The 25,082-nt window shown below is 47.2% G+C and overlaps 2 protein-coding genes across 2 annotated transcripts; both read right to left on the reverse strand.

The window, feature by feature from the left end:
• Window positions 1–5,990: 5,990 nt before the first annotated feature.
• Window positions 5,991–7,058, reverse strand: LOC132350385 (peroxiredoxin-1-like). The gene is made up of 2 exons (XM_059899560.1): window positions 6,705–7,058; window positions 5,991–6,348 (listed from the first exon to the last, which is right to left on the reverse strand). Exons 1-2 carry the CDS (start codon window positions 7,056–7,058, stop codon window positions 6,082–6,084), a joined length of 621 nt encoding a protein of 206 aa, XP_059755543.1. The 3' UTR covers window positions 5,991–6,081.
• Window positions 7,059–16,725: 9,667 nt separating this feature from the next.
• LOC132350679 (NADH dehydrogenase [ubiquinone] 1 alpha subcomplex subunit 9, mitochondrial-like) lies at window positions 16,726–17,688 on the reverse strand. Its single transcript, XM_059900028.1, is given in 1 exon segment — window positions 16,726–17,688. A coding segment is annotated over 1 exon segment (963 nt).
• Between the last annotated feature and the right edge of the window lie 7,394 nt (window positions 17,689–25,082).

A 25,082-nucleotide genomic window follows, 5' to 3' on the forward strand; every position in this document is an offset into this window, starting at 1 on the left:
AACAATGTGCATACAGTTACCCGCCCTGGACTGTGCACTTGAAAATGGTTAAGAGGGTACATTTGATTCTGTGTATTTTCACCACAATAAGAACAAACCCCTCAAACCGTCTGTGCTATCTCTAGAGAGAGGACTCTAAGGGTGGATGGAGCCCGGGTCCCTGAAGGAGCCTGTGGAAGGCCACCGGGCCAGGAACATCGACATTGGATGTGAGTGAGTGAGACGTTAATTGTTCCTGTGTTAGGTCACCAGGATTCTGGGCTCATCTGTGATAGCAGCTAGCATTGCCTCAACTAATCAAGGGGGCTTCAGAGATAAAGACCGAAGCCCTCCCTTCCCTCTGGAGTTCACAGGATAGGAGGAGATGGCAAACATAGAGGCTGTAACACAAGGTGGGTGAGCACCTTCAGAGCACAGGCAAGGACATGGGGGAGCCAGAGGCAGGGAGGACTCCTCGGGATCAGAGAAGAATTCAGGGAGCACGTGGCCAGGAAGAGGACATTTCAGAGGGGGTAAAGGAGAAGACAGGCCACTTGGGAAGGGACCCCACTCTGAGCAAAGACCTGAGAGCTGAAGTCCATGCGAAGTGTCCGAGGACCTGGGGGTGTGAGTGGCGGGGCCAGGCCGGGCAAGACTGAAGAGTGTGGGCTTGGTTTTGTAGGCAGTGGGAGCCACAGAGGGCTAATGAGGGAGAGCATGACAGATACACTGTGCTTCAGGCAGGCCCCTCCAGTCGCCGTGCAGGGATGCCTGGAGCAGGAGATGTTAGATGTGGGAGACCAGGAGGAAGGTGGGGGATGGAGGGGAGAAGTTCAAGAGGGTGGAATCCCAGAACCTGAGACAGAAGAGGGGCAGTGGTGGAGGGGAGCAGCGGTGCAGGGAAGCCTCCCTCCCTTCCCGTAGGCCGTGCCCTGGATGTGGAGGGAGGCACCTTTCGTGGAGATGGGGCGCCCAAGGAAGGAACAGCGGGCTGTTGGGTGAGACAGTCCCAGTTTGTTGACCCCGAGGTGGACAATGGCCCTTCCCATGGTCTGAGTCCAAGTGCTGAGAATCAGCCCCCAGACTCTGCCCTTCTCTTTTTATTTATTTATTTATTTATTTATTTATTTATTTATTTATTTATGACTGTGTTGAGTCTTCGTTTCTGTGCGAGGGCTTTCTCTAGTTGCGGCAAGTGGGGACCACTCTTCATCGCGGTGCGCGGGCCTCTCACCATCGCGGCCTCTCTTTTTGCGGAGCACAGGCTCCAGACGCGCAGGCTCAGTAATTGTGGCTCACTGTCCCAGTTGCTCCGTGGCATGTGGGATCTTCCCAGATCAGGGCTCGAACCCATGTCCCCTGCATTGGCAGGCAGATTCTCAACCACTGCGCCACCAGGGAAGCCCTCTGCCCTTCTCTTTGAAGGGTCTGGAGCCTGTCACTGCCAGAGGTACCAGAGGGCCCCCCAGAATGCCTGTGACAGCCCCACCCCCATGTATCCTGCCCCATGGGTGCCGGCGGATGCTTCCTGGAGCTGATGATGTTTTGGGTCGGGGCGACTGCAGTCTGAATGTGCAGGACCATGAGGTAAAGCAAAGTGATGCCGTGAACACACGTACTCAGAGAACTTATACAGTTCTTGTGTTGCCTTGAAAAAAAATCTATAGGATTTGCTTTGCTTTGTGGCATTTATGAGAAATCTACCTTGCAAATGAGTTTCAAAAATAACCTCTCTCTTTAGTCAGAACTGTACAGTCTATACTATATACTTAAAAATGAATTTTACTCTGTAAATTATCACTACATGTGATTTATAAAAAATGTTCTATGCAATTATACTTCAATATCATACTTTAGTTAATTTAAATTTTAAAAAGTACATTCAACTTGAAGAGAAGTCATTTAGAAAGGAATGTTTTGGAAATGTTGAATTTGAATTAAAAAATGAGTTTAATCTCAGCTTTGCTTATCAGCCATGTGAACTTGGGTAAGTCATTTAACCTACCAGAGCAATATAATTTGTTAGAAGAAACTTATATCTATATCATCTAACTCTCTTAAGAACTGCATTAAATACTATTTTCAAATATCAAGGACAAAGTAGGACTGCAACAAATGTCCATCAGGCTTAAATGTGGCATGTTGCTAAGTATCTTCATTATCTTTTCATTTTATCTTGAATAAAAATGTTAAAAACTCAAAAAAAAAAAAAAAAAAACCTCTCTCACAGCTCTGCGTCATGCTCACCTGTGGGGATGGGGTGTGGAAGTGTGTGTGTGACCTGGAGGTCTGGGCCTGGGACCGGCTTGGGTCACAGCAGGAGGGACATGGCAGGACTTGGAGGTGTCTGCTGTGCCAGGGGCTTAGGCCTGGAGGGTCAAAAGCCAGGGAAGACAGGCATCTTTAGTGGGTGGAGGGGCTCCTCTGGCACAGTGAACCCTCAGCGTCAGATGTGCCCCCTGGCAGGGCTCCATCGTGGTCCCCTGACCCTGTTGCCCGGGACCTCCTTGTTCATCAGTAACCATGGGGACTTCCTTTCCAGCATTCCCATGGGGACGCTGGCCATTCCCCACAGCCTCAGCTGTAGAGATGGGAAGTGGAGTCTGCCTGTCCTCCCAGCGAGCATAGGGCAGGAGAGGTGATGGACAAGCCTCTCAGACTGAAAGAACCGTTTCAGACCGAGACCGGCTTCTTCCCAGACCCCTTCCTCCCCCTGTGCCCTCTGGCTGGGGCAACGGCCCCCATCTGCCCGAACATGAAGTCAACCCAGCCCTCCATCCTCCCCATGCCCACATCCACTCGGTCACATGGCCTGCTGATGCCAACCCGGAAACGCTCCCTGAGTCTGTTCCATCCTCTCCTTCCTCCCAGCAGCTCTCCCCTGGGCTATGGAAATCTCTGAATTGGTCACCCGTGTCTAGTCTCTCCTTCCTCCACCATCTCCAGGAGGATGGTCCTGAAACCCATCTGCATGCCTGGTCATCACACTGATGCTTAAAAAGTTCCCTTGACCCCTTAATGTCTACAAGATGAATTTTAACGTTCCCACTTTATTCATGGAATGTTGCACCTTTGTGGTGTCCCAGGCCCATGTGCAACTCCATGTGTCTTCACATGTCACTCTTTCTGCCAGGAATGCCTTCACCTCTCCCTCTCTCTTTGTCTGGGAGGGTGAATCAACTGGCCTGGCAATGGTTAGGGCAGCAGTGCCAGTGTAGATGGCACCTTTGTGTGAGTGACACGGTGGCATGCCATTTGGTAAGGGGTTTGATAGGTGAGTGTGTGTTTGTGTGTGATGTGTACCCCTTGGCATGCCCAGCCTGGCTCCTGGGAGAGTCCTGCAGCAGGGCAATCTTCCTCCTGTGCCCAGTCTGGGCTGCAGCCCCTGGAAAGTGCATCATTCCTCCTTGGATGTCTAACCTGCAAGCTGGGCCCACGCCTGGGCTCTGGCCCCCTGCGGAAGGTCTAGTCACACCAGCAGCCCCGCCCAGCACGAGCCTTTGAGAAATGCGTACGTAAGCACAACTTTTTGGACCTGCTGGGCTGGCAGGTGTGGGAATCTGAGCGATTGCAGTTTGCACAGGTTGAACCTCAGACAAGCGTGGCATCAATTATTTCTTGGTGAGCAGCTGTACCAGTCTTTTGTAGCATAATAACGGGGAATTTGGGGAGCAAGCCTCTGAGAAGGCTTTGGCTGGGGAGCTTTTTCAGCTGGCTCTGTCTTTCCAGCCGCTGTCACTCAGTGGGCACGAAGAGACCTCAGTCAGCTTCCTGGGGCCTGATGACAGCCAAGCTGCAGCTCTGCTGGAGGCACCATGACGCTCCATGCCAGGCACCTGGCCTCATCTCATCCTCCCCGCAGCACTAAGAGGCAGATGCTTTTATCCCTTATGAAAGATGGGGACCTTAGTGGTTAGCAAGGGGCCTCCCAGGGGCTCGTGGCAGAGCTGGAATTAAACCTGGGCGTGTCTGACTCCCAAACTCTTGCCCTTCTGCCACTGTGTCTGTCCCTGAGGAGTCAGGGATGAATGCCTTTTGAACCTAGCTCCTTGCCTGTCTCTCCCACCTCATCCCCGGCCACCGCTCTCAGACACCCTGTGTTCTAGGTGCACTGAGCTTACGTCCGGGGACTGCAGAGCAGCACAAACTCTGTGTCTTTTATGTCACATGGACAGCCAACGCGTGCTAGAGGCTGTCTCTGTGTCAGAACGTGGCAGACGACAAAAATGGCCATGGTTCTTTCCCTCCCCAGATTCACATCTCCTTGCCATGTTACTTTGGGAGCTCTCTCATTCTTTTTTTTTTTTTTTTTTAAGTTACTGCATTATTTTATTTTTATTTTTTTATTGATGTATAGTTGATTTACAAAGTTGTGCCACTCTCTGCTGAACAGCAAAGTGACTCAGTTATACACATATAGACATTCTTTTTTGTATTCTTTTCCATTATGGTTTATCACAGGATATTGAGTATAGTTCCCTGTGCTCTGCATTAGGACCTTGTTGTTTATCCATCCTATATATACTAGTTTGCATCTACCAACCCCAGACTCCCTCTCCCTCCTCCCCTCCCCCTTGGCAACCACAAGTCTGTTCTCTATGTCTATGAGTCTGTTTCTGTTTTGTAGATAAGTTCATTTGTGTCATATTTTACATTCCACATATAAGTGACATCATATGGTATTTGTTTTTTTCTGTCTGAGTTACTTCACTTAGTATGATAATCTGTAGTTTCATCCATGTTGCTGCAAGTGGCATTATTTCATACTTTTTTATGGCTGAGTAGTATTCCATTGTGTACCACATCTTCTTTATCCATTCATCTGTCAATGGACATTTAGGTTGTTTCTATGTTTTGGCTATTGTGAACAGTGCTGCTATGAACATAAGGGTGCATGTATCTTTTTGAATTACAATTTTGTCTGGGTATATTCCCAGGAGTAGGATTGCTGGATCATATGGTAATTCTATTTTTAGTTTTCTGAGGAACCTCCGTACTGTTTTCCATAGTGGCTGTACCAACTTAACATTCCCACCAACAGTGTAGGAGGGTTCCCTTTGCTCTACACCCCCTCCAGCATTTGTTATTTGTAGACTTTTTAATGATGGCCATTCTGACTGGTGGGATGTGGTACCTTGTAGTTTTGATTTGCGTTTCTCTAATAATTAGTGATGTTGAGCATCTTTTCCTGTGCCTACTGGCCATCTGTATGTCTTCTTTGGAGAAATGTTTATTAAGGTCTTCTGGCCATTTTTCGATTGGGTTGTTTGTTTTTTTGTTGTTGAGTTGTATGAGCTATTTGTATATTTTGTAGATTAAGCCCTTGTCTGTCGCGTCATTTGCAAATATTTTCTCCCATTCCGTAGGTTGTCTTTTCGTTTTTTTTATGGTTTCCTTTGCTGTGAAAAAGCTTGTAAGTTTGATTAGGTCCCATTTGTTTATTTTTGTTTTTATTTCTATTGCCTTGGGAGACTGACATAAGAAAACATTGGTACGATTTATGTCAGAGAATGTTTTGCCTATGCTCTCTTCTAGGAGTTTTATGGTGTCATGTCTTATGTTTAAGTCTTTAAGCCATTTTGAGTTTATTTTTGTGCATGGTGTGAATGTGTGTTCTAACTTCATTGATTTACATGCAGCTGTCCAACTTTCCCAGCACCACTTGTAAAGAGACTGTCTTTTTTCCATTTTATATTCTTGCCTCCTTTGTTGAAGGTTAATTGACTGTAGGTGTGTGGGTTTATTTTTGGGCTCTCTGTTCTGTTCCATTGATCCGTATGCCTATTTTTGTACCAATGCCACAATGTTTGGTTTTTTTTTTTTTTTTTAAGGTCTCAGCTCAAGTTTAATAAAACTACAAAAGACCAAAAGTGATACCCTACTACTATACACATCAGTTTGCTTGCCCCATAATACAGCTCAGGGCATTCCCTCCAGAGGAAGAAAGTCTGGCTTCCCCAACCCCTGCAGGAAAGGCCTGTCCAGTCCCACACCACATCTTGGCTGAGTGTAACGTCTTGTGTTTTAAGCATGACAATAGTACAGAAGAGGTTTTGCTCTCATGGCCACCTACTGCAGCCTGGCCCTAAAATGGCCCAGTGCTCACTTCTGCTTAGAGAAATATTCTTGGCTCTTCTGGACATCAGGCTTGATGGTATCACTGCCAGGCTTCCAGCCAGCTGGGCACACTTCCCCATGTTTGTCAGTAAACTGGAGGGCCTGAACTAGTCTCAGGGTCTCATCCACAGAACGGCCAACAGGAAGGTCATTTATGGTGATCTGTCGAAGGATACCTTTATCATCAATAATAAAAAGGCCCCTGAATGAGATGCCTTTATCAGCCATTAAGACCCCATAGTCTGGGCTTCCCTGGTGGTGCAGTGGTTAAGAATCTGCCTGCCAAAGCAAGGGACACGGGTTCGAGCCCTGGTCCGGGAAGATCCCACATGCCGCGGAGCAACTAAGCCCGTGTGCCACAACTACTGAGCCTGAGCTCTAGACCCCACAAGCCACAACCGCTGAGCCCACGTGCCACAACTGCTGAAGCCTGCGTGCCTAGAGCCCATGCTCTGCAACAAGAGAAGCCACAACAATGAGAAGCCCGCGCACCGCAACGAAGAGTAGCCCCCATTCACCTCAACTAGATAAAGCCCGTGCACAGCAACGAAGACCCAACACAGCCATAAACAAATAAATAAATAAATTTATTAAAAACAAAAAAAGACCCCATAGTTCTGAGCAATGGTGCGCTTGGGGTCTGATATCAAGGGAAGAATGTTCATGGGTCCCAGTCCTCCTTGTTTCTTGGGTGTGTTGATCCATGCCAGGTGACAGAAGTGACAATCCACAGAAGCACCAGTCACTTGGCAGTTGAGTTTCTTAAATTCTTCTGCCCTATCACTGAAAGCAGTGATCTCTGTGGGGCACACAAAGGTGAAGTCAAGAGGGTAAAAGAAGAACACAACATATTTTCCTTTGTAGTCAGATAGGCTGATATCTTTGAACTGACCATCTGGCATTACAGCAGTTGCTTTGAACTGGGGGACACGGTGCCCAATTTTGGCATTTCCTGAAGACATATTGCTATCAGCATTTCTCACAGACAAACCACCGAGGACAGTCAGGAAGGAGACACACCACTGTTTTGATTTCTGTAGCTTTGTAGTATTGTCTGAAGTCTGGGAGATTTATGCCTCCTGCTTTGTTTGTTTTTTCTCAGGCTTGCTCTAGCACTTCTGGGTCTTTTATGGTTCCATGTAAATTTTTGAATTATTTGTTCTAGTTCTGTGAAAAATGTCATGAGTACTTTGATAGGGATCACATTAAATCTGTAGATTGATTGGGTAGTATTGCCATTTTAACAATATTAATTCTTCCAATCTGAGAGCATGGAGTATCTTTCCATTTCTTTGAATCCTCTTTTATTTCCTTTATTAACATTTTATAATTCTCAGCGTATAAGTCTTTCACTTCCTTGGTCAGGTTTATTCCTAGGTATTTAAAAAAATTTTTTTTGGTGCGATTTTAAAAGGTACTGTTTTTACATTCCCTTTCTGATATTTCATTGTTAGTGTAAAGGATGCAACCAATTTCTGAATGTTAATCTTGTATCCTACTACTTTGCTGAATTCATTTATTAGATCTAGTAGCTTTTGTGTGGAGTCCTTAGGGTTTTCTATATGTAGTATCATGTCATCTGCATGTAGTGACAATTTTACCTCTTCCCTTCCAGTTTGGATACCTTTTATTTCTTTTTCTTGTCTGATTGCTGAGGCTAGGACTTCCAATACTATGTTGAAGAGAAGTGGTGAGAGTGGGCATCCTTGTCTTGTTCCAGATTTTAGTGGGGTGCCTTTTCATTCTTACTCTAGACTTGGCCATGAACTTGCTTTGGCCAATGTAACATCTGCAAACATGCTGCAGGTAGAAACTTGAGGAGCCTACACAGTGGGCTGGTCCTCTCTTGCTGCTCCTGGAACCCTGCCTCCTTGTGAAGAAGCATAGGCCAGCCTCCTGGATGATGAGAGTCCTATGGCCTAGTTACATCTGCTGCCTGGTTGACATTCAGCCAACTGCCAGACATGTAGGTGAGGCATTTTAGATCATCAGCCACCAGCCGACCACAATCTGAGCACAGACACACGAGTGAGCCCAGGAGAGGTTGGCTGATACTGCCCAAAGCACCAGAACTGCCCACTGACCCACAGAATTGTGAGCTAAATAAATGTGGGTTTATTTTTTAATTAAAAAATTTTTATTTATTTTATTTATTTTTGGCTGCACTGGGTCTTCATTGCTGTGCGCGGGCTTTCTCTAGTTGCGGTGAGCGGGGGCTACTCTTCGTTGTGGTGTGTGGGCTTCCCATTGCGGTGACTTGTTGTGGAGCACGGGCTCTAGGCACGCAGGCTTCAGTAGTTGTGGCATGTGGGCTCAGTAGTTGTGGCTCATGGGCTCTAGAGTGCAGGCTTGGTAGCTGTGGCACATGGGCTTTGTTTCTCCGCGGCATGTGGGATCTTCCCAGACCAGGGCTTGAACCCATGTCCCCTGCATTGGCAGGCAGATTCTTAACCACTGTGCCACCAGGGAAGCCCCATGTGTGTTGTTTTAAACCACTAAATTTGGAGTGTTTTGTTATGCAGCAAGAGCTAACTGATACAAGACATTATGTTTTAGTTACTATTGCTTATAACAAACCACCTCAAACTTAAATGCTTAAAACAACCATTTTATCTTGCTAATGGATGTGAATTAGGGATTTGGACAGGGCATGGCAGGAATGACAGGTCTCTGCTCTTTGATATCTGGGGCCTCAACTGGAAAGACTCAAGGGCTAATGATCTGGATTATTAAAAGATGGGGGCTGGAATCATCTGGAGTTGTCTTCACTCACTTCTGGTAGTTGATATCGTCTGTTAGCTGGCATCTCAGCAGGGGCTGTCCATTGGAGCAGCCACGTGTGGCCTCCCCACATGGCCTGAGCTTCCCCACAGCATGGTGGCTTCCAGGTAGCTGGGCTTTAATGGAGGCCCAGGGTTCCGATGGGGTGTATACCAGCTAACAAGGGGGAAGGGAACTGCCTTGCATGACCTTGCCTCAGAATTTACTCAGCATCACTTCTGCTACCTTCTATTGGTCGCAAGCCAGTCACAAGCTCTCTGCTCCCCCCAGATTCAAGAGAAGGGAATTAGACTCCACCTTGATGGGGGAGTGGCAAGTTTTAGAGGAGCGTATGGAGCAGGAAACGCATTGTGGTCACTTTGGGATAATATAATCTGCCACCCATCATCTCACCCAATTCTTACGACAACCCAGTGAGGTAGGTACTATCATTATCCCCCTTTTTCAGGTGAAAAAACCAAGGCTCAGATGGTTGGTGATGTTCTCAAGGACCCGTGGTCAGGAATGTTGGAGCTGAGTCTAACCACTGCCCTCTACTGCCTTTCCTGGGCTGTCTTTTGGGACTGGATCTAGTGTCTCAGTCGACTTTTCACTCCTCTCTCTCAGCTTTGTGTTTTTGTCTCCACTTGAATGGGTACATCTAACAAGGAGCTGCTTCTCAATGTCCCTCTCAACCTTGCTGGGGGTCCTCACCACTTCCTTAATGACTGTTTAGAGGCCAGGGGTCTGTTATTGTGGGGGAGGTGGGTAGGGACACAAATAATGTGCTTGACTGATCACCACCCGTCTTCCTTCTACAAAAACAGATGAAGTTTGAAGGTACCTAGTAGGCAACTTGAATTTAAATCCTAACAGGATGGAAATAGGGGTCGTATCTCTGGTCTTTGAAAGATTAATGTTTGTGTTACAAAAATTATTACCACGTGAGTATTTGCAGTCCTGTTTTCTACTCTGACCCCCTCCCAGCCCACTAAAAATTCCAGCTTTGCCCACTGACATTTCTCTCCTCCATTCTTAGGGAAAAAAATGGGAGGATCCATATTGATTGCAGTGTTCTGTGAAGTTTTTAAAATAACTTTTATTGACATATAAAATACATGTATGATATGTGTTGATGGCCACAATGTCCATTAGCAGGAGGATGGAATAAGGCTGTCAGATAAAAGAATACTCTGTTAAATTTGAACTTTGGATAAACAACAAATACTTTTTGCTGTGAGCATTTTTTTTTTTTTACAGCATTCCAAGCACTTTAATTTGTGACAGAGCCAAAACAAATAAAAGAATGATAAAAATATTCTTTTAATTGTAAAGAGTGCTCGTATTCGAGTTTGGTTTTTTTCCCCTGCAGGTATTGTGAACACCGATAATTTCTGAAACACAAATCTTGATCTGGATACTTGCAACAAACTTTTATAATCTCTGCCTGAATAAGAAGTGAATAAGAAACGTACTTATAAAGTATGTTGACTATACAATGTGATATGAGCATGTCTCACAGTGTACAGTTTGATGAATCATCACAGAGTGGACACATCTGTTTCTTGTGTTTCAGATCAAGAAACAGAACATTCAGGCTCCCCAAATGTCTCTTGTGTCCTCATCCAGGAGCTACGAATCTCCCCACCATCCTGACTTCTAATAGCAGGGGTGAGTTTGCCTGTTTTTGGATACTATATAAATAGAAATACCCAGTTTGGATTCTCTTAGGCTTTTGTTCATCATTATGTCTGTGACATCATCCATACACAGCAGTAGAGCATTTTGGGTAATATTACTGTGTAGGGCATACTTATGCTAAAATATTATTTGTTGTTTATCTGAAATTCAAATTTTACTGGGTGTCCTGTATTTTATTGGCCAACCTTATTCCATTCTCCCGTTAACGGACATTTTGTAGTTTTCCGTTTGGGGCTATTATGAATAGAGCTTCTACGAATATTCTAGTACCTGACTTTCGGTGAACATATGGACTCATTTCTTTTGGGTATTTACCTAGGAGCGGAATTTCTGGGTCATAGGGAATGCATATGCTCAGCTTGGTGTATACTGCCAGGAGGCGTTCCAAATGGTACCCATTTACACTCCAGCCAGCAGTGTGCGAAAGTTCCAGTTGCTCTGCATCCTCGCCAATACTTGGCATTTTCTGTCTTTTTCATTGTAGTCACTCTAGTGGGTGTGTTCGGTTTTAATTTCACCGTGGTTTTAATTTGCACATCCCTGAGGACTCCTAAAGCTGGGCCCCTTCTCGCCTGCCTAGTGGCCATTTGGGCCTCCTCCTTTGTGGGCATTTATTTATTTATTTATTTTTATTTTTTTATTTTTTTGGCCGCACTGCATGGCTTGTGGGATCTTAGTTCCCCGACCAGGGGTTGAACCCACGCCCTAGGCAGTGAAAGCTCGGAGTCCTAACCACTGGACCGCCAGGGAATTCCCCCCGTGGGCATTTCTTGTATCGCTGGGATACAAGTTATTTGTCAGATATATGTCAACTATCTTTTCTTGGGGAGTTTTAGGGAACAGTGAGAGAGGATTTCTGGCTAGCTGTGGGTCTTGTGGGTGACGTAGAAGAATGAGGTGGAAGGAGGAGTTTGATAAGAATTGCTCTGGATAGTGAGCTGGACTTTGAATGCTTACTCATTCTGAGACTGAGCAACCCTTAGGTATATTCAGATCTTGACATGAGGGTGCAGCTAAATTTCCATTGTATTGAGTTTATAACATGTCTTGGGAAATTTAACCTGGATGGTTAGAAGCACATCTAAGAAATTTGTATATGTCCCAGGGTAGACTGTACTGACGGGAGAGGTCATCCCTAAGAGAATGGAGATCCTTATTTTTCATAGAAGGATAAAACGCCACCCCCGCCCCCGGAACACACACTTGATAAGAATAAAATGTGTAGTATTTGAACACTAGTGACATCTAAAAGGTCCACGTAATTCATAAATCAAGGCTGCACAGCACATGATATTTATGGCAACTCTTGCTGGACGAGATATTAAAATTTGTAAGAATTGTAAATGCTGTCACACAAAATGCTACAGTCACCGGGCATAATTGATGACTTCCTCTTGGATCTATTGAATAAATTAATTTCATTGCTATACAGATGATATTAATATGCTTTTATAATTAATTTAGTTCTGAGAACTGCTTTGGGTGCCAAGATTTCACTGGGGGGAGAAAATGGCTCAAGGTAAAAGGTGACACATGAAGAATAATTTGGAAATCAAATAGAGAATAACACTCTAATAGGAGATAGCAGGCTTGGGGGGATCTTGTCGTAAAGGGAACACACCAGGCAATTGAGGCGGATATTAAGCCAGAATTGTGTATTTCTGAAGTGGCCTCATTTTCCTGGGGATTCATCGTGTCCCGAAGTGGTGGTTTAAGAATGGGGTAAGTGGAAAGCCTCCCTCTTCAGTGGGGTTCGTCGGGCGCTCTTGAGACTGGAGCCTTCAGCCTACAGAGCTGGTCTCAGAGCAGCGTTCTGAGGGCGTCCAGGGAGGGGCATCAAATTATCAAGGATGTCGATTACTCAGAAAGCAGGCTCCCTCCCGGCGGGTTCTTTACAACTAAACAACCAAAAAAAAAAAAAAAAAAAAACCATTTACAGAGCCCTTTCTTCTTGCCAGGCATGGTGCTAAGTTCTTTGCATCTATTGTGTCAACAGGATTGTTTCTTTCCTCCTTGAAAAAATAACCTTCGACTTATTACAAAATAATGCATGTTTGGGGGTTATTCTTTAGAAAACATAGTTGAACAAATTCAGCCATGCTTTCACCCCTGGGGTGCACCATTCCCAGGGCTCCGTTTGGGGTGGTGGTTGGAAGCTGCAGCCCGTAAAGTGGTGGATGTTGGACCATGGACTGTTTTCCCAATACTTTCCCCTTTCCTTAAAAGGATCCCCCCAAACGTGGAGAAGTGCTTTGCTTGGAGAGAATCTTTTATATTTCCCCCTCACCCAAGTGCTTGAGTAAAGTATAAGACTTAGACATGGCCTGATTTAAAGGGTCATATTTCATGAAAAAAATCTCCTAAAGCATGGTCAGTTCAGATGCAATTGTGGGAAAGAGAAATGATCTTTCTCTAATTTTTTTTTTTAAAAAAATTAATTAATTAATTTTTTGGTTGCGTTGGGTCTTCGTTGCTGTGCGCGGGCTTTCTCTAGTTGCGGCGAGAGGGGGCTACTGTTCGTTGCGGTGCGGGAGCTTCTCATTGCGGTTGGTGGCTTCTCTTGTTGCGGAGCACAGGCTTCTAGGCACGTGGGCTTCAGTAGTTGCGGCACGCAGGCTCAGTAGTTGTGGCTCGCGGGCTCTAGAGCACAGGCTCGGTAGTTGTGGCGCACGGGCTTAGTTGCTCCGTGGCACGTGGGATCTTCCCAGACCAGGGCTCGAACCTGTGTCCCCTGCATTGGCAGGCGGATTCTTAACCACTGCACCACCAGGGAAGTCCTATCTTTCTCTAATTTTGAGAAGCACGAGTTTAGGGCTCTGAACACACACAGCGAATTCCTTAGGAGCTGATGTTAAACAACTGGAAAGATTAATTGGAAAAAAGGATCCCCAAACACAATTTCCCCTGATTTAATGTTTCATCAATGCAGTCAACCCTGACTGAGCCCCAGCCACATGCCAGGGCTGGGAGGGTGCTGGTGGGGCTGCGTGGGGTGTGTGTGTGTGTGTGTGTGTGTGTGTGTGTGTGTGTGTCTGTTAGAGACAGAGAGCACATGTGGATGTATGCGTAGAGAGAGCACATGTGGATGCATGTGTAGTGTGAGTCTGTACTGTGGATGTGCGTGCAAGTATATGTGACTTGTGTATTGTGTGTCCATTCTTGTGGGCAATGGTGTATGTGTGTGGACACGTGTGTATGTGTATGAGATTGTAACTGTATATGTGAGTGTGTGTGTGCGTGCATGTGACGGGAGGGGGGGGCATGCAGAGATGAAGAGGACACTGAGTCCTGCTCCCAGGAGCTTTGCCAGGAGAGACTAGGAGACCTGCGCTCAGCACCCTGTTCCTTGTTATCCAAAGCACCCCCCAACCTCCCTCCCCACCTTCCCCTCCTCTACTTCCCTAAACGCCGGCCACCCTGGATTGCGTGGGGTTCCCACACCCCCAGCCGTGACGTCTTTGCCCGGAGCACCTTACTCTCGGTTTCCTACCTGTCAGCCCGCCTGCCTGTGAGGGGACAGTCCTCAGTCACCTCAGGCCCTGTGTTTCCTACCCTGTCGCTTTACAACGACTTTGAAATGGTTCCACCTGGGAGGCAGCGGGGTTGCTGTGAGCGTGGGCGGCTGTGTGAACATCGTGAAGGAGAAGCAGGTTGTCTGTCGTCGTCTGCGATGAGGGTGATGTGTGTGTCCTGAAATGGTTAAGCGAACACCAGAGGCTGAGCTAGTGGAGGGAGGACTCATCTAGAGAACAAATGAAGACTATTGGCTGAGTTGGGGCCCAGAGTACAGAAGGATGCGTGCGGAAACCCCACGGAGAGGGGGAGCCACCCACGTGGAGGTGGTTTGCACAGCTGGAGGCCTTGGTGAGGCTCCGGGTTACGACTTCACACACGAGACGACGTGCCACGGAGGGAGAAGAGCCCTGAGCTCACCGCCTGGAGCTGAACCAGCCTCCCGCACGGCTTCCAGCTCAGAATCTGATGGGGAGCCGCCCGGCTGTCCTCAGCCGAGGAGCCCAGAGGGCTGGGCGGACGGGAGCCGCCCGGCTGTCCTCAGCCGAGGAGCCGGGAGGGCTGGGCGGACACGCCCGATGCCGGTGGGCCTCCACCGTTTAGTCACGCTGGGCAGCCAGAGAGGCTGACGTGTTCTCTAGCCTTCCTACCGTCTCCTTAGAGATGAGGGCGGATGAACTGCCTTTCCGAAGCCAGCGTTTCCACTCTCCGTCTAGGTCCCTCCGGTGGATTTGGAGAGAGAAGCTGACGGACTGTGGAAGGCCACCTCCAAGATGGCTGCCTCCTGAGACCCTGCTCTCGTGAACCCTGTCCTCCTCTGGACTCACTGATTCTCTTCCAACAATAGAATATGGCAGACAAGATGGGATGTGACTTCTGAGATCAAATTATAAAAGACGGCAGCTTCTGTCTTGGTGTCTTGAGTCTCTCTTCTCTCTCTCTCTCTTCCCAATCTTGAATCACAAGCTTCCACGCTGTGGGGACCCTCAGGCGGAGAGGCCCTGCCATGGGCTGAATTCCATTCCTTCAAAATTTATGTGCTGACGTCCTAACCCTCAGGACCTCAGAACATGACTGTATTTGGAGATAGTCTTTAAAGAGGTAATTAGGTTAAAATGAAGCCTTTAGGGTGGGCCCTGATCCAATATGACTGATCCAGTATCCTTTTAAGAAGAGATTAGGATGCAGACCTAAAAACACAGAGGGAGGACTGTGTGAGGGCACGGGGAGAAGACAGCCGACTACAAGTCAAGGAGAGAGGCCTGAGGAGAAACAATCCTGCAGGCACCTCAATCCCAGACTTCCTGCCTCCGGAACTGTTGTATAAGCTGCCAGTCTGTGGTACTTGTTATAGCAGCCTGTGCTGACTAATACAGGCCCACAACTGCACCGCAAGCCTACAGGCACGTCTTCTGAAGCCTGCTGACAGCCACACAAGTGGCCTTGGAAACGGATTTCCCAGCCTGGGTCAAGCCTTGAGATCTAACTGTAGGCCTGGCTGGCAGCTTTACTGCTGCCTCACCAAGGACCCTGACCCAGAAGCATCCAGTTGAACCACATCTAGATTCTTGAGCCACATGGTATCCTCTCTCTACTGTGAGACAATAACACTTGGCTGTTTCATGCGGTTAAGCTTTGGGGTAATGTGTTACACAGCAACAGAGAACTAGTATGCCTCCTCATCCTTCTTGGCTAGAGTGACCATATATTTTATTGATCACACCAAGTCAAGGCTTTTGAGGGGGAAAGGAGATTCTAAAATGATTAAAGGGACTTCCCTGGTGGCACAGTGGTTAAGAATCTGCCTGCCAATGCAGGGGACACGGGTTCGATCCCTGGTCTGGGAAGATCCCACATGCCACGGAGCAACTAAGCCCGTGCGCCACAACTACTGAGCCTGTGCTCTAGAGCCCGCGAGCCACAACTACTGAGCCTGCGTGCTGCAACTACTGAAGCCCACACACCTAGAGCCCGTGCTCCACAACAGGAGAAGCCACCGCAATGAGAAGCCCGAGCACTGCAATGAAGAGTAGCCCCCGCTTGCTGCAACTAGAGAAAGCCCGCGTGCAGCAAAGAAGACCCAACACAGCCAATCAATCAATCAATAAGTAAATAAAATTAAAAACCAAAACAAAACAGTTCTTTATATTGATTATCTGAATATAAATAACAAAAAAGCAGAATAGTGTACTTTAATCAGTTTCTTAAGGCGTGTCTGTCTCTAACATAATGTCAATGGTATTCAATTTTTTTCCTGATATGGCCTCATCACTTTAATTTATTTTTTCCACAAAATTTCCCATAAATATTCTTCAAAGAGATATTTTGTGGTTAGTAAATTTGAAATTATTGACACCTTTAATCTACTCTTTGTTATAGACTATAATATTCTTAATTGGGAAAATATTCTCTCTATAGGTGTTAGGGTACCTAGTGGGCTTGGGAAAAATGAAGGATGTTCTCAATGCTACTTTTTGGCATTAAAATGTGAAAATCTTTCCGCCTAACTATTTTACCAGATACTGTCTTTTTTTTTTTTGATCTCAGATGTTTTAATAGGGGCTCTTATGCACTATGTACAGGATTCTCTGCCGAAGGTGGCCTGGTCGCTAGTGACCTGAATGACACCAAAAACCAAGGGCAGCTCAGGGGCCACTAAACAGGGACTATCTTGGCTGGCTTCACATCTTCAATCTCAGAAGACAGCCAGCGGTGAGTGCGGTGACGCCGCAGCACCTCGATGGCCTTGAGCTCCAGGGGCGTGGCCTGAATACCTAGGCCTTCCAAGCCGGGCAGGTGAGGCAGGGTCATGTCTGTGATGTGAACTCGATCCACTTTATCCCTTGTGGTCCAGGGCTCAAACGGACTCATTTCAAAGAGTCGACCTAGCCATCGATATGCAAAATGTGGCAAAGGGTATGCCAGGAAGGGTCTGTGAGCCATGGCAAAGATGTACTGCACCAGGTCAAAGAGGACGTACCAACTGGGCCCAACAAAGGCAAAAGTTTTCCCTCTGGCATCTGGATCCTTAACTGCATTAACAATTCCTTTGGTGACATCCACAATATATATTGGTTGTTTCACTGTCTTCTTGCCCAAGGAAATAAGAGGGACAACACCAAACCATTGAATTCTTGCAAAATAATTGAGGAATCTGTTCTCTCTTCCAAAGATGTCCGATGGCTTTATGATGGTAGCTTCTGGAAATGTGTCTCTCACTTCTTTCTCTCCAGCAGCCTTATTTCTCAGATATTTAGAAGGGCTTTTAATATCGGCATTCAGATGTGAAACGTGAATAAAATTTTCAACTCCAACTTGCTTGGACACTTGAGCGATTGCTTGGGGAATCTTTACAAAAACATCCTAAAAATCAAAGTTTTTGGTTTTCCATTCTCGCCCAACGAGATTGATGACCACGTTGCTGTGCTCTACAGCGCTTAGGATGGAGTCCTTGTCTCTCCCTTTCCATTCCAGAAGGATAATCTGGCCCAGGTCACCCATGGGGCGAAGGTGCATGGTATCATATGGCTCACCCTGGTAGGGGACGATCACTTGTGACCCCATGCGACGTGACATTGGCAGGACCCGGACAACTCGGGGGTGAACGGTGGCCGCCATCTTTTCCCACAATCCCCTGCCGCCGGGGCTCGGCCGACTTCGGCTCCCAGGTACTGCCTTTTTGCCTCTTTCCAGAATAGTTTTCTTCAGCAAATATTTTTACAAGACAAAACTCATCAAATTGTCTTTATGCTTCTTTTGAATGCTTCATTAAATTTAGATGCTGCAAGATGGTAGGCTTTTTCAATCTCCTGCCCTTCTGGGACAGAATGTAATTTCTTCGAATTAAAAATAGAAGCTCCATCAAAAGATTCTTCTTACAAGTCAAGATATTCTGAAGTACCCTTATAGAATTTCAATATTGTGCTCTCATTAATTAATGTATTCCCCTTCCCCCGTACTTTTTTAGGGATAAATTCCAATGTCTTTTTATTTGCAAGCTTTGTTTTCAATTAATGTAATTCTTTCAGAGCTTCAGAAACTAAAAATCCAAGTGTTAAATCATCAAGGTTTTCTAATTTTTTTGAACAACATGCATCCAAAATTTAGAGAACTCATTTACAAAAAAGTTCAATATTGTTGTAGGGCACTGAGACTGACTTCAAAAGTTCCAAGTATTCTAAAATCTGATAGATGGCAGGTAGCAGAGACAAACCACATTAAGCCATGCTGAAGCATGTTTTTTCTTTTTCTTTTTTTAAACTTCATCAGTGTTGTAACAAAATGTTGGCAACTACAGCTTTTACTTATATTGGTAGAATACCAGCTTATTTGGATACAATATGAATTATATGTGTACCATCAACAATTCCAAGTAAATTTCTGCTTCATAGGTTTCTTAATTTAGTAAGGATTTTTTTTTTTTACCATGACAGTGTGCTCCACCAAAAACTATATTTGTATTATCATTGCAAAAACAAGTACTATTTAGCTTAATGTCAATTGCACAATAGTATTCATAATAGTTTCAGATGATGCTCAATTAATAAAGAAAACTTCCAAAAGCTTTTTTCCGAGTCCATGACTTGGATGAAAAAAAAAGGAAACATTATTGGAATTAGTTGATTTTTCTATTTGAGGAATCTTATGACACTGAAATAAAACTTGCATTATTTTAACTATTTGTATAGTTTTCCTAGTGAAGTCAACATGTGAACAGTGATAGCGCCACTTTTTGTACATGAATATGACAGTTTGGAATTGAAAATGAATAAAATTTGAGTCTCACATTTATTAGGATGTAGAAAATGGTAATAGCCTATCTCTCTTGAGGAAATACTAAGAAATGACCGAATAAAAAAGTACATATTTTTTAAAAGCTATTGAAGACCTGGGGATGCAGGGAAGTCTATATTCCAGGTTGAGAGCCAATCCTTTCTAGCTGAGCAAAGAATTGGTGGCTGATGTTATACCTGGGAAATATTATCTAGACAGTATATGGGTGGGTAGAGAAATGAATTTGCCATAGATAAAGATATTTTGCTGGAATAAAATACAGTAAGCTAAACTTTTAATGACTATGTAGTTTGGCATGCGTGATTGGAATTTTGAAGAGCCCCAAATGCAAAGCTAAGTCTATTCTGTTTTAGGATTCCCATTTTAAAAAATTCCGTGGATTACTTTTTTATTTGCTGGAGAATATTCTGAGAGAACGTTTTTCAAAAAAGAATATTTGGGATGTAAATTTTCTAAGTATTTTTATGTCTCAAAAGATTTATGTTGTCCCTACACTTATTAGTTTTTAAAAGAAGAGTTAGCATTATAAGTTTAGAATTTTATTTCTTTAATAAGGACTCTGGGGTATCTATTGTCTTCCAGTTTCCAGTGTTGCTGATGAGAAGTCACATGTCAAAGGTGATTATAATTCCTTTGCAGATAATCTGTTTTTCTTGTCTGGAAGCTTTTAGAATCTTCTTGTTCCTCCTGGAGTTCCAGTTTTTGGGAGAATGTGTCCGGGAGTGGGTCTTTTTTCATTCATTCTTCTTGGTACCTGGTGTGTTCTATTGACCTGCAGATGTGCATGTTCCTTCCGTGCTTGGGGATGTTATTCTATCATTTGTATAATTTATATATTTTCTTCCTTTTATTTTTTCCTAGAATTCTTAATAGGTTGATCTTTTTAGGTTGATCTTATGCGTCTCATATATTTTCTCTCATATTGTCCTCTGTCTTCTTGATACACATTCTGAGAGATTTCCTGAACTTCAGGTTTTTTTTGTTCTAGCAATGGCATTTCTATGAACTTTTTTTTTTTTTTAACTTTTTATTTTATATTGGAGTAGAGTTGATTAACAATGTTGTGTTAGTTTCAGGTGTACAGCAAAGTGATCCGGTTATACATATACATGTATCTGTTCTTTTTCAAATTCTTTTCCCATTTAGGTTGTTATATAATATTGAGCAGAGTTCCCTGTGCTATACAATAGGTCCTTGTTGGTTATCCATTTTAAATACAGCAGAGTGTACATGTCAATCCCAAACTCCCTAACGATCCCTTCCCCCAGCCTTCCCCCCTGGTAACCATAAATCTACGAACTCTTTCTTGATCTCTAACTGCTCCGTTTTAAGCACAACCTGTTCTCTTTTTAGGGCCACATTATCTTCTTGAATTTCTCTAAGGACATTCATCTTTTAGAAGTTCCTTCCGTTCTTTGAATCTGTTTTCTCACCCTGGTTCTTGCCTTCTGTGCTCTGGGTGTTCTCTGTGAAGGGAGAACCGGGGTGGTGAACGTCTGCAGGTCGTGAGGGTTTCTTTGCCTCTAGCGCAGAGTCATTCTGCTTGGATTTCTGCTTGGACAGTGGGCCCCATCAACCTGAAGATTTATATATTCCTTTAGCACTGGGGAAAGTTATTCTAAGACTCATATAATTTATACATTTTCTCCATTTTATTATTATTTTTTCTAGAATTCCTAGTAAATCCTGACATTTCCCCCAGAGTCTTCTCCCCAGTGTGGGAGGGGTCCTGGGAGGTCCAGCATGTTGACTGGTTTTACATTGGTGTGAATAAGTTCGGAGTAGTCAGGCCATTGGGGCCCCAACAGGCCAAGCACTTACGCACATACCCTACCACCCTCTGATGTAGGAAGGATGCACCATCATCAGACAGGGAGCTGGGCCTCAGAGCTGGGGGTGTAAAGCCTGAGCTGGAATTAGGATGCTTGTGATTCTGAAGCCCAGACTACGGCATCATGAGAGAGAAGGACATGAGGCTTGAGAGAGTCTGGGACAGAAGGATGGGCAAAACTTGTGGGCCGGAGGGAGAAGGAGGCATCAAATTGTCAGAGGGGCCAACATAGAAACAGAGACGTGTGTGTGTGTGTGTGTGTGTGTGTGTGTGTGTGTGCTGGGGGAGAGCTGGACAGGGCAGAGGGGAGAATGCCTCCCGGATGTGTGGAGGCTGAGGTGAGGCGTGGCTGGAGGCCACTTTCTAGCTGGAGGGTAGAAATGCAGGCCTGGGTACCAGCGTCACAGCCAGGGAGGCTGGGGACCCAGAGGACGACCAACCTCCCGAGAGAGGGTAGAGGGAGGAGCAAAGTCTGAGCTCCGCCCGCTCTGGGGCTGGGAGAGAAGGAGGGAGAGCACAGGGGTGTGTAGTATCTGCTTCATCCACCCCTCCCTCTCTCCCTCCATCACACAGACTGAATGGCTCTGCTGTCTCAGTCTGGCTGGGCACGGGGGGGCACTGCAGGCGGGCAGGCTGGACTTCCTCACCCCGAGTTGCCCTTTTTTCCATAACTGTGGCCCACGAGACACCCTCTGTGTCTAAAGCGAGCGGCAGCCGCCTACCTTGGTGTCCCGCAGTAAAAGCTACGATGCCCCGTCACACGGGTGAGCTCACGTGTTCCCGACACTTACTCCAGGCTGGACGTGGACTTAGGCATTCCCCAGACGTGGGGGTGACCTCAGCTTGCTTAACCTCTCCAAGCCTCGATTTCCCCGTGTGTAAGCCTGAGACAATAAGATTTTGGTCACTTAACTTTTCTAAGCCTCAGGTGCCTCCACGAGAAGCGGGGTCAGGACACTCCCTTTCCCGGGGGCTGGGAGGCTGTGCGGTGTCCGTGTGGTCATTGTAGCTCCCAGTTTACAGTTCAGGAAACGTGCACGAGGTTTGGTGGCTGCCGCCTGTGTCGTGGATGGATCCAGGCTCCGTGGCTGGGGGTGGAGGGCCTGGGACCTCTGGATGTCGGTCTCCTGTTGAGCTGGACGGATCCATGGCACAGCTCAGACCCCCCGTGCTGTGCCATCTGAGCCCAGCACCTGTGCCCACGGGGCCTGTCTGCTTCCTGGAGAGAAGAGAGGAGAGTGTGATATCGCCTTCCTAGGTGAGAATACATGACGATTCAGCCGACACAGGCAAAGGCTCTCCGCTGTGTCCTCACTGCTCAGCTGAGCTCTGATGCGAGGGGACTGGCTCGTTCAGGGGAAATGGGTGACCAAGGATGGAACAGCTGGGCAGAAGAGCTGTCACCAGACATCCATTGTCGGATGCTGGTTCCAAGGTCTGCAGGTGCGGGCGGCCGGTGGTCCCAGCACGTGCAGCAAAACCCACCTTCTGTTGGCAGAGGCTCTGAGAGCAAGCTGCTGTTGACCTCTGGGCACACGCAGCCAGGCTGCAGACAGCGATGTTTGGTTTACTGCCTGACAGCCACCGGGAGAAACGTGGTACGGTACCGAGCTCGCTGGGTGACTAAAAACAGTTCAGACTCTGGAAGGAAATGGATTTTGTGTCATCCAAGCTCATCTAGAACCAAAATCAGCTCCCTGTTGTCCGCTCCCGGCCGGAGACCCCTGTTCCTGCAGCTCCGCCCAGATGCTGGCTGTGCTCAGGGTGCCCACCTGCCTCTCTCCGGGGGGCTTGACATCCCCAGTGGGCTCGGGAGTCACCGGTGACAACGCATTTCTACCACCTCCCTTGCGTGTGGTCCTCCCCCACCCTCAGGCAGGCAAGTGCAAGCGCGTTCTGCCCATTTCACAGCAGAGGCAGGCTCAGAAGGGCCCGCGCTTGGTTTAATGCTCTTTTGCTGCCATCTCAAAATTTGAATACTACTATCTTTTCAAAAAATATTTATTTTTATTTATTTGGCTGGGTCTTAGTTGCGGCACGCGGGATCTTGGTTGCCGCGTGTGGGATCTTTTTAGTTGCGGCATGTGGGATCTAGTTCCCTGACCAGGGATGGAAACTGGGTCCAATCCAGGGAGCTGGTGATTTCCCCTGAGCTCCTCCCAGACAGAGACTGGATGGCCAAGCCCAAGGCCACATGCTGGGATCTGAGCCCAGTTTGCCTGGGTCCCAAATCTAAGCTTTTGAAAGACAGGAGACGTTGTACCAGCAGCAGGAGGAGGGCATTCTGGGTAACCTTGCCCTCTCAGACTTCTGCCAGCAGCCCAGCAGGCACCATCGCACCACTGCCGTGGGGGCCAGTGCAGTTCTTCCGGTGCATCTGGGCCTGGGACCTGGAGAGGGGGCGACAAGGACTGGGGGAGCCCTCCCCACAACCTGAAGCCAGCCTCCCCTTTCCCATAACCTCGCATGAGACTCGCTCTCCCGGGCTCCCAGCCAGGCTGTGGCTCAGACTTAATGGGATCACCCGCAAGGAGAGGCAGAAGTGGCACAGCCGTGGTAACCTCGGCTTCCTTTTCTGGAGAAGGCGAGCTGGACTTGAGTGTCTCCTAGACCCCGTGCCCGGATGAGCCTCACAAAGCTGTTTCCCACAGGCTGGGCCAGGAGGCCAGGTTTCCAGGTTAACTCAGTGAGAAGCTGTTCAGAGTTTCACCCACATGCAGCCAGGTCCATCTGGGGTAGGGCTGTGGGGACCACACGCCAGAGGCAGCCCCTGACTCCTCAGGGCACTGGGGTGGGTGGGAGGGACACCCAAATGAGCCTGCTGGGAGGCGTCCGGGGGTTTCATCTCTCGGTGCCGAGCAGCCTTTGCTGGCAGCACGGGGGTGGGGTTCACCTCCCCAGTCACAACTTTCTGGAGCATCGATTTACCAGGTACATCAATCTACCAGACGGAAACCAATTTAAAACACCATTTTACTGAAACAAAGATATTATGAATTAAACATAAGAGTCTGCATGAACTCTGAAGATCAAACAGAGATACCGCAGAAATTTCACATTTTCGGAGAGCTGCTCTGAGTTACTGCTCCCAGGAGCCCAGGTTCAAGTTTACCCTCCTCCGCTGGGGCTCCCCCAGGGCCAGCGGGAGGGCCGGCAGTGATCACTAGCACTCTAGAGTTTGCACGGGCACGTTTATTTTCACTGCACATGGAGGGGTCCAGCATTAATTACCTTATCCGCGTCTCACAGGCAGAGGGAGGCGAAGCCATCAGAGTCACCGCGGCGGGCCACGTGCAGCCCACATGGAGCCCATGTCTTCGGACACGTGCTGCTAACTGTTCTCCTTCCCGTGCTCCTTCTGGGTTGTGTGCTCTGAGATGCCACGTGGCTGCCTGGAGGTCTGGGGAAGCTGGCCTTGGCTGCTTCAGGAAAGTCATGATTTGCTGAACAGCTGCACTGCCCCATGGTCCTGACTGCAGATAAAGGCTGATCTTGTCCACACAGTAGACTGGGAGAAGGTGGCCCTCTGGCCTTTGTTCAAGGACATTGCCACCTGGGTGCACACAGGTTGGTGGAGGATGCCACACTTTTATTTTTTTTTGGCCACACCATGTGGCTTGCGGGATCTTAGTTCCCCGACCAGGGATCAAACCCGTGGCCCTGCAATGGAAGCGCAGAGTCCTAACTGCTGGACTGCCAGGGAAGTCCCGAGGATGCCACACTTTGCCAAAGAATGTTCTGTCTTCCTTTCTCTTACCTGTACCAGGACTCGTGTGTGCATTTGGGAAGGGGTCTTGTGTCCAGGCAGGGCTGGAGCTGGCCTGGTCTGCGTCACCCTGACTTAGACCTTGTCCTGGGCACATGTTCCCACCTGGCCCACAGGTTGCTTCTGGGGCATGGGAAGAGAAGGCGGGGCCTGGGATGGTTCCAGAGGGAGGCTGCATGCGAACTCTCACTCTCCCTCTAGGCTTGGTGCAATGAGATGTTTGGTTGCTGAGGTGGCCCAGGTTATAAGTGGGAAAAGGGCCTGTCATCCCACATGGGGACCTGAATTTGTCCTTCCCTCCAGCCTTGGTGGCGGCAGGTTATGCAAGGGCAGACACAGGCCTGTGACATGCAACTCCCCTCTCTGTCCACCTCCTGTGAACCATGTTTTTCCCCTGATTGGAAAACAGTTACACCAGAGTTCTGGTGGGGCCTGCGTTGGTGGGGAGAGTGCTTTTTGTAAGTCTCTGGGGTGCTGTCAGCACACAAACCATGACCATACCCTTGCCGGGAGAAGAGTCGGCTCCTTATTATTATAATAAATGGCAGTTATTAATAACCGTAGTACTAAAAAAGTGGAAATAATTCTGACAGCTAATACTGAGTGTTCAGCACAAGCCAG

The sequence above is a fragment of the Balaenoptera ricei genome, chromosome 16 (assembly GCF_028023285.1).
Source record: "Balaenoptera ricei isolate mBalRic1 chromosome 16, mBalRic1.hap2, whole genome shotgun sequence".
Classification (NCBI taxonomy): domain Eukaryota; kingdom Metazoa; phylum Chordata; class Mammalia; order Artiodactyla; family Balaenopteridae; genus Balaenoptera; species Balaenoptera ricei.